The 9557-nt window shown below is 46.3% G+C and overlaps 1 protein-coding gene across 1 annotated transcript in view; it reads left to right on the top strand.

Moving 5' to 3' along the window:
* ARSH (arylsulfatase family, member H) overlaps positions 1-8731 on the top strand; it is a 33350-nt gene extending 24619 nt beyond the window's left edge. The window contains exons 5-10 of the mRNA XM_006877240.1: positions 139-562; positions 1339-1475; positions 3770-3904; positions 4699-4861; positions 5512-5633; positions 8364-8731. Coding sequence (XP_006877302.1) covers positions 139-562; positions 1339-1475; positions 3770-3904; positions 4699-4861; positions 5512-5633; positions 8364-8731 — 1349 coding nt within the window. The remainder of the gene's footprint in view (positions 1-138; positions 563-1338; positions 1476-3769; positions 3905-4698; positions 4862-5511; positions 5634-8363) is intronic.
* The last annotated feature ends 826 nt before the right edge of the window (positions 8732-9557 follow it).

Raw genomic sequence — 9557 nt, 5'->3', positions numbered from 1 at the left:
CGTGCTGCCATCTGATTTGCTCTCGCGTGCTGCCATCTGATTTGCTCTCACACCCTTTCATCTGATTTGCTCTCGTGTGCTGCCATCTGATTTGCTCTTGCGTCCTGTCATCTGATTTGCTCTTGTGTTCCGTCCCAGGCAAATGGCACCAGGGGCTGAGCTGTGCCTCCCGCAATGACCACTGCTACCACCCGCTGAATCACGGCTTCGATTACTTCTACGGGCTGCCCTTGGGTCTGCTAGGAGACTGCCAGGCCTGGGGTCGGGCAGAGTTGCACCGCGGGCTGCGTCTCAAGCTCTGGATGTCCACCGTGGCCCTGGGGGTCCTCCCCCTACTGCTCCTGGTGCCCAAGTTCGTGGGCTGGTTCCCGGTTCCCTGGAAGCTCATCGTGGCTTTTGCCCTGCTGGCCTTCCTCTTCTTTGTGGCCTGGTTCTCCAGCTACGGCTTCATCCGGCGTTGGAACTGCATCCTCATGAGAAATCACGACATCATCCAGCAACCCATGAAGGAGCACAGGATGTCCTCCCTCATGCTGAAGGAGGCGTTGGCCTTCATCGACAGGTACTTGTGTCTGCGCCGCGTGCTGTCAGGGAATCGTGTTCTGACTCTGAGTCATGGACCCAGATCCAGTCACGTTCTGGGTCTCGCCGGGTGATGTCTGGGATGAGCTTGTTTGATAGTGTCTCTCTGTAAAACACCTCACCCAAAACACAGTCGTTTTTGGGTTGGTTCCATCTCACGCTACTGTGCATCTTCCTCCTGTGGAGCAGTTGGTGGATTTGAACCGTCTTCCTTGTGGTGGGCAACTCAGTGCTTAGAGCACTATACAGCCAGGTCTCCTTAAATTCACACACGCACATGTACACTTTGGTGTAGACTTGATTTCAACTCAGAGTGCTTTTTCCTGAGTAGTTTTGAACCAGGCTCATTCTTCTTGTAAGGAGCCATCGAGTTGGTACCGACTCATAGTGACCTTACGCACAAGAGAACAACACAATACAACAATCGTTCCTAAGCTGGACCCCATTGCTGCTGCCACTGTGCCAATCCATCTCATTGGGGTCTTCCTCTTATTCACTGACCCTCCACTTTACCAAGCACAATGTCCTTCTCCACAGACTGGTCCCTCCTGATAACATGTCCGAAGAATAAGAGGCAGTCTGGCTTTACAGCATTTAAAACCTTCACCAGCTTTCATGGAGTCCTGGTGTGGTGTTGCACGATAAGCACTGGACTGCAAGCTCAATTTGAACCACAAATCAGGCACAACCGAACCCAAGTGGGGCTGAAGCCTGTATTGATGGTGTTCCTACAGCCGATGATTTTCCCCCCTTTAGGTACAAACGGGCCCCGTTCCTCCTTTTCGTTTCCTTCCTGCATGTGCACACCCCGCTCATCACCAAGGAGAAGTTTGTGGGACACAGCAAATACGGGTTGTATGGGGACAATGTGGAAGAGATGGATTGGATGGTAGGTGAGTAAACCTGGGACGCAGCTTTCTACGTCCTCACGGGCTCCCAGGAAACAGGCCTGTAACCTCATCTCACCTGATGTCCAACCCCTGGGGTATGATGGGAGGAAAACCAACCAACAACAAACCCAGCATCGATTTTTACTCCTGGCGTCCTCCGCTGTGTCTTTGCAGAACTGCAGTATGTTGGGGTTAACAAAGGCTGGTTTTCCTTCTAACTTTGTAATTGTGAATTCAATGAAGGTTTACAGACAAGAGTCTTTGGTTTTACATCCAACAAATGTCACACTTTGTTTCATCTCAATCATTGTAATCCCCTCCCTACAACAACAGCTATCCCGCTTCCTCCCTGTGGTTCTTATTTCCATCCCACCCTCCTTCCCAGCCCTCCTCAACTGTATTCTTAGGAAAACGTTGTCTTTTTGATCTTGAATGATTCCACGGTGAGCAGAATTTGCTACGGTTGTCTCCCTTATAAATCTGTGTACTGCTTGGTTAAAACTTGGACCACGATGGTAAGTTCGTTTCCAGACCTGAAGGGTGATCGAAGGTCTTAGGTTCCTCTGGCCAGTGAACATGGTCTCTTTTTTTTTTTTTTTGGAATTAATTTTGAGTTTTGTTCCGTATTTTCTCCCACTCTCTCCGGGACCCTCTAGAGTGATCCACAAGGACTGATATTTTTTGGGAAATGATTGCCAGGCAAGTCTTCTTAATTACCTCTGGGTGAACTTGAAATGCCATGAATTCAGCTTATAGTAGTAGCCAGAGTCTTGGTGTGGCGCTGTAGGATGAGCATGGACCATAAGGCTGGTTTGAGCCGAATGTCAGTGGTTCAAACTCACCAGACCCTGTTTAGGGTCTCTATGAGTTAGAACCAACTTGATAGCATTTAACAACAACAACAACAACAACAGTTGTATGTAAACATGACCATTTGTACCACTTGGGGTTCAAAAATGCGAGGATTAAGTCACAAAGTATTGCAACGGGATGGTAGGAACGTTGATTAATCAGAATTGTCAAGATGGGGAACGATTTTTCGTCAACATCTCCAGCTTACTCTATACGCTTCTGAGGGTGACTTTTCATTGCTGTGTGTTAATGCGCTAGACTGCAAGGTCGGTGGTTCAAGCTCACTAGCCGCTCCTCGGAAACCCTATACAGGGTCGTTATGGGTCGGGACCGACTCCACAGCACTTAACAACAACAATAACAACTCTTCCCCGGGGAATCCTGGGGTGGCGCCGTAGGATCAGCACTAGACCACAAGGTTGGTGGTTCAAACCCACCAGCCGCTCCTTGGGAACCTTATACAGGGTCGCTGTGAGTCCGTGCCAACTCCATGACACTTCACAACAACAACAACAACAGCAACCATTTCCTGGAGAATTCTGTGCTCGTCGATTTGTTGTTGTTGTTAAGTGCTGTGGAGTCAGTTCCGACCCATAGCGACCCTGCATAGGATTTCCGAGGCTGGAAATCTTTACAGGAGCAGAAAGCCTCATCTTTCTCCCACAGAACCCCTGGTAGTGTCGAACTGTTGTCCTTGAGGTTAGCAGCCCAACTTGTAACCGCTACGCTATCAGAGCTTGTGGATTTACATCACCTCTAAATGATTGAGTGGCCCCGGGCTGGACTCAAATCCTGGTCTTTTTCAATGTTCTTTGAGTTCTGGAGAGCAGGATCAGGGCTGTAGGGTGAGGGGCTTCCCAAGGAAATTCTAATGGGATAGCCCTTGATACTCTTAAACAATGAATAGATGCTTTGTTGTGATGGGTAAAAAAAAATTTTTTTCCTCAGCATAATTTTCCTGGCCTTTAAATCCACCAATACACGCTTCAATCTTCTGAAAACTTCTAATAAGTCCCAGTGATTGCCCTGTGTCACATAACAACAACAACAAAGATTTATAGTCTCGGAAACCCTATGGGGACAGTTGTACCCTGTTCTAGAGGGTTCGTACAAGTCTGCAGTGGAATTATCAAATTAATTCAGTCTATTAACTATAATGAGTATTGTCATTGCTAAGGGCCGTCGAGTTGGTTCCAACCCATAACGAGCCTGTATAGGGTTTCTGAAGAGTGGCTGGTGGGTTTGAACCACTGATCTTGCGGTTGAAACCGACCTCACAGTCCAGCGTATTAATCCATAGCATCACACCAGCACTGTTTTGTAATGAGTAGGGATTATGTGTATGGTTCGTAACATGTCCCGTAGGAAGCAGATAATGAGTACAGAACTTAACAGAGATCCATGCATGTGGAGAACTCAAAGATGTTCTGTCTGCTCTCTGGCAGGTAAAATCCTAGAAGCACTCGACCAGGAGCGGCTGACCAACACCACGCTGGTCTACTTCACCTCCGACAATGGGGGTCGCCTGGAGCTTCAGGACGGGCCCTCCAGACTGGGAGGCTGGAACGGCATCTACAAAGGTGATGTGGTCTGGGAGGGGGCATGTTGCTCTCTAAAATGGGTGTCATCTCTGCTAAGACAGATAGATTTTGCTTTAGTTTCTTAGTGCCAAGGCACTGGGCTGCCCTGATGGTTATTCATCCCTGAATGGTACCAACAGTTTATGCTCGAGTGTGAACCAAAAGATTTGAGGTTTGGATCCACACAGCAGTGCTGTGGAAGAAAGTCCTGGCTATCTGCTTCTGATAAATCAGCCACTGGACTGTTAAAAGGTCGGTGGTTCCAACCCACCAGTTGCTCTGTGTGGGAACCGATTTTAACAGACTTAACAACAACAACAATAGCAGTTGTGAAGATAGAAAATGTCTCCAGACATTACTCAGTGTTCCCTATACACGGAACAACTCCTTCACTCCAGGACCGTTGCTCTAGAACCAAACACCTTTGAATACCCAAGCTCAGCTTTTTTTTAATTGAATACAATCAACCACTTTACCATCCTGCTTTAAAAAGGTTTGATTGCTACACTGCAAAGTTGGTTTGAACCTCAAGGTTTGTGGTTCAAGCTCACCAGCCACTCCTTGGAAACCCTACACAGGGTTGCTATGGGTCTGAACCAACTCGACAGCACCTCACAACAACAGCAATAGGAAAGACTGATTATTATTTACAGCAGAAGTCTTCCTCGTTTCAAGCAGATCGTCTACCTCGCTTTGGTGTAGCGAGTACACAGACCCGCTCCATCTAGGTGTAACTTTCAACGTGGAAGACTACTGTATGGGTGAGCTGAATTCTCTTTGTTTCTAACCTTTAGGTGGCAAAGGAATGGGCGGCTGGGAAGGAGGGATCCGGGTCCCAGGGATTTTCCGGTGGCCAACCGTCCTGGAGGCTGGGAAAGTCATCAATGATCCTACAAGTCTGATGGACATCTACCCGACCTTGTCTTACGTTGGCGGAGGGATACTGCCCCAGGACAGGTATGCAGAACCAGGTCCTCTCCACCTTGAGATACTTATTCAGCATGCATGTGGGTGCATAGATATTGTGAAGGGTCCTCGAGTTGGTTCCAACCCATAGCGACCCTGCATAGGGTTTCCGAGGAGTGTCTGGTGAGCTTGAACCGCCGACCTTGTGGCTCAAACTGACTTTGCAGTCTTAGAACATTTGGTGTAGATGCTTTGGAAGAAATTTGATCGATGTCTAAAAAATCAGGCACCAAGTACGTGCCAACCCCAGCTGTACTGTGATACACTGGGATGTGTAGATATTGAGAACTCTGAGCTGACAGCTACTGGGGTATTGTCAGGGTATTGCCTACTGATCAATATGCTAATCAGGGCTCAGGCATTATCTCCCTTCCCTGGGTTCATGATGGAATTTTGTTCTGCTTCACTCAGAATGTGTCTTGCTTTTTTTTCTCTTACTTACAAAGAAAGGTGTCTTGCTTTTTTTTCTCTTACTTACAAAGAAAGGTAAGTGGAAAAGGATTGCTATAAAATCAGACCCCATTCCCACTGCCCTGGGCTCGGTTCCAACTCACGGAGACCCTCCTCCTGCCATGCACCATGAACGACCTGAGCAGACCCGGCCCCTCTCACCCTGTCCTTTGTCCTCTCCTCTCTCTAAGGGTGATCGACGGCCGGAACCTGATGCCCCTGCTGGAAGGCAGAGTCTCACACTCGGACCACGAATTCCTCTTCCACTATTGTGGAATCTACTTGCATACAGTGAGGTGGCACCAACGGGACTGTGAGTATAGAGCCCAGGGTGGCCATGTGGACAGAGGTGGGCACAGTCTCCTTGTCCTCATGCTCTTGGAGGAAGGCCCACTGTGTATTTACGAAACCCGGCCACGGTGGCTGTTTTCTGCAGGGAAGTGTAGTGTCGGACACCGCAGCTTCAATAGGATTCTAGCGGGTGTGTGTATGTGTGTGTTGTGTGTGTGTCTAGGGACAAGTGTGTATGCTATGTGTCTACATGTGTGTATGTTGTGTGAGGTGTGTGTTTATGGGCAGTGTGCGTGTGTGGATGTGTGTGGAGTGCACACGTCTAAGTACAGGGGTACTTCGAAGATATTACAGGTTTGATTTCCAGATTCTCCCAATAGGGGAAGTTTCATAATGAAGTGGGTTACGCAATGTTTTGCTCGTCCAGCACATAGAATAAAACCTAGAGTGATGTTGACTCTAGGCTGTAGCCAGCCAACTGTGCCACAGTGTGAAGAAAAGCCTGAAATATTGTACAAATGGCCAAAAGGGAACACAGAGACACAAACTCGCCAAGCGCTCTTTGGAAACAGCCCCAATAGATGTGCCCAAACATTTCCATGTGTGAGAAGAAAGCCAACATCTGCATGGTGAAACGAGGGATGGTTGCGTTTGTTGTGTGGTGTGTGGAAATGTGTGTATGTTTGTGTGTTTTGTGTGTGGTGGCTCCATGGTTAAGCTCTCAGCTTGTAGCCGGAGGTCAGTGGTTTGAATCCACCAGTGACTCGGTGATCGGGAAGAGACCTGGTGATCTGTAAAGATTCCAGCCATGGGAAGACTGTGGGAGAAGTTCTACTCCCTCCTATAAAGCTGCAGCAAGTCAGTGTTAACTCAAGGGCACTGAAAAACAACCACCTTTTGATCATTAGTCTAGTGCAGTCATCACTTGTACCACCCAGGACCGTCCTACAAGGGGGTTACACAACTAGACGCTGTTTTACTTTTTCACATCATGAGAATTCTGAAGGATGCATCAAATAGTTCAACACCATGACCGGGGGTCTTGAGCTCTTTCTATTTCCCTAAGATGCTACTAAGGGGCTCTGGTAGCGTAGTGGCTTCTAATCGGGCTGCGAACCGCAAGGTCAGCAGTTCAAAAATACCAGGCTGTTCCGTGGGAGAAAGATGAGGTGTTCTGCTCCCGTAAAGATTTACAGTCTTGGAAACCCTGTGCAGGGTCGCTATGAGTCACAACCGATTCCACGGCATATAACAACAACAACAACAAGATGCTACTATCTTGTGATACTTACCCCATAGCTGCAAAATGGCTGCTGTGACTCCTGACATCACATCTGCTCTCCATACAGGAAGGAAGGGGAATACCAAAGACGGGAAAGGGTCCAAATAAGCAATTTGATCTAGTTTTAGAAGGAAAAGAAAGTTGTTCTGCAAGACCCAGCCAGCAGACCTAACAAATGACCTATCTTCCCAAAGAAAAATTGCCAATTTCAGATTAGAAAGTAGTGTTTGCTCTTACATAATTTCCCCACCTTGTGTGTGTTTACCGAGTGAACTCAAGGTAGCATTGTGAATTAGAGTCTCCAGGACTGTGGTGTAATAGTTCTAGAGTCCCAGGGTGGCACAGATGGTTAAGCACTTGGCTGCTAACCAAAAGGTTTGAGGTTCAAATCCACCCAGTGATGCCTCCAAATAATGGTCTGTCTATCTGTTTCCTAAAGATCACAGATGGGGAGCACAGTTTTATATGGGGTTGGTACGAGGTAGAATCAGCAAGGTGGCAACTGGTTTATTTGGTTAATAACTCTTTGGATAAATACTACCGAACCCAAAAGATCTCATGATAAGCTAAAAAACAACAATCCCAGTTTTCAGTAACATTCATTATTCATCCATTTGAGGCCATGCCCCCATTGTTATATAAGGGTAAATAAAAGATGTATATTACTGCTTGGCTTCTAGTCCACACACGCATGGGTTTATTCCAAACAAAACACACGCCAGCATGTGTTTGTCATCAGTGGATGGCTGCAGACAAGTTCTCCCTGTAATACACTTTTTTAGTCTCATTTAGGTGCCTTCAAAAAAAAAATAAAAAAAGGTCCAACTGAAAAAATGGCATTCAAGGGGATCTGTTGGGCAGATGCATTCAAGACAGAGAGGGGACTCCAAAGGGTAATCTTGAAAGAATTTTCCTCAAAGGACACAGGGTGATTGTAGTTGCTCTTAAGAAGTTTTAAGAAAATTGAAAACTACTTTGATTAAAAAATTTTTTTTTAAAGGTCCAGGAAAGTTGCTCCAGCAAAGATTTTTTCACACCTATTATGACAGTGCACTTGTTAATTCTTCAGTTTTAGTAAGGTCTGTCCTAGGAGACTTTTGTTAGGAAACTTTACACTTATATACCCTGCAGGTCTGATCTTGGTCCTTCAGATTTCTTTGTGTTCCCCAAACTCAAAGAACATTGAAAAGGAACATGATTCAAGTCTCCCAACGATGCCCAAATACCATGGTGTAAATCCTTTTTGGGTAAGGACACACTGCTTTCAGAAGTGTGCAGACCTAGATGGCGGATACGTCGAGAAACAGTATCTTCTCATGTTTAGTTCCTTTTCTGGTTTAATCGAGCTTCCTGTGATTTTGTAACAATGCTTTGTGGCTAGAAGTTTATCAGAAGTTAGGGGAAGCATCTGAGAACAGATATCACTGAACTTAAAATAGGATGCCGTGATAATGGAGCTCTGTTTCCCAGGTGCTACCGTGTGGAAGGTCCACTACGTGACTCCCAAGTTCAGCCCTGAGGGAGCTGGAGCCTGCTACGGAAGTGGCATGTGTTCCTGTCGTGGAGACATCCAACACCACGACCCACCCCTGCTCTTTGACATCTCAAAGGACCCTTCAGAAGCCAGACCACTGAACCCTGACAACGAAGCTCTGTTTGACCCAGTGATGAAGAAGATCGAGGCAGCAGTCCGAGAACACCGCCGGACTCTGTCGCCTGTCCCTCAACAGTTTTCTGTGTTCAACACCATTTGGAAACCCTGGTTACAGCCGTGTTGTGGGACGTTCCCTTTTTGTGGCTGTGACAAGGAAGATGACATCGTATCCATCATACCATGAGTGACAGGGGCTACTTGTTACCACCCTCAAACTTACTGTTACAGGGACCAGAGGAACGGACTCATGAATCCCATTGGAAATTCAAAATGGCGGCCCAAGCCATACCCATCTGCCAGGATTCACTTCTTTCTTTGACTTATGTCTAAGAACCCAATGAAACAAAAGTTGGCCAGTATTAATGGAGTGGAACATTTACTTTATAAAGTTTTACATAACCGTGACACATTAAGACAACCTACCAAAGATTCAAATGAATCTTGGGTGCCTAGGAGATAGCTCACAGAAATACCAGGGCTGGTGTCTTGTGGAAAAATGAGAAACTTCTCCCTGTAGATCCTAAACCCAGGCACACAATAACTCCCTCATTTTGGCATGAAGCATATGGTATACAGAAAACGTTAGAAAGTGGGATAGTCATTTTCACTCCTTTGTCTCCCCTTGTTTCTCATTTTTCTCTTGCACAAAGACCTGCCTCTGGATCAAAACGGTGGCTATAGACCTTGATTCTTCTTCATCTCTATGTATCCGTTTCTTCACGTGGAAATACAGTGTCTCCTTTGTGACTTGTGTTAATTCAGCTGACATTGATTCATGTCCAGTGTATAGTAAGTGCTCAATAAACGTAATTATCATTCATGTGTTTGTGGTTGTAATTGTTGTCAACTGTAGTTAGTAACTCCTGAAGGACAGAAGAGGAAGAATGGGGAAAAGGCAACATCTAGAGAAAAAAAACAGGGAAATGGATGATATATATATATATTTTTTTTATGTTTTATTGTGAATTATGTGATAGTTTACATGGGAGAACATTAGCTTTACATTCATC

This window comes from Chrysochloris asiatica, unplaced genomic scaffold (genome assembly GCF_000296735.1).
Source record: "Chrysochloris asiatica unplaced genomic scaffold, ChrAsi1.0 scaffold00446, whole genome shotgun sequence".
NCBI classification, from domain to species: domain Eukaryota; kingdom Metazoa; phylum Chordata; class Mammalia; order Afrosoricida; family Chrysochloridae; genus Chrysochloris; species Chrysochloris asiatica.
The sequence above is the reverse complement of the archived record's forward strand: the minus strand, read 5'-3'. Positions and strand labels throughout refer to the sequence as shown.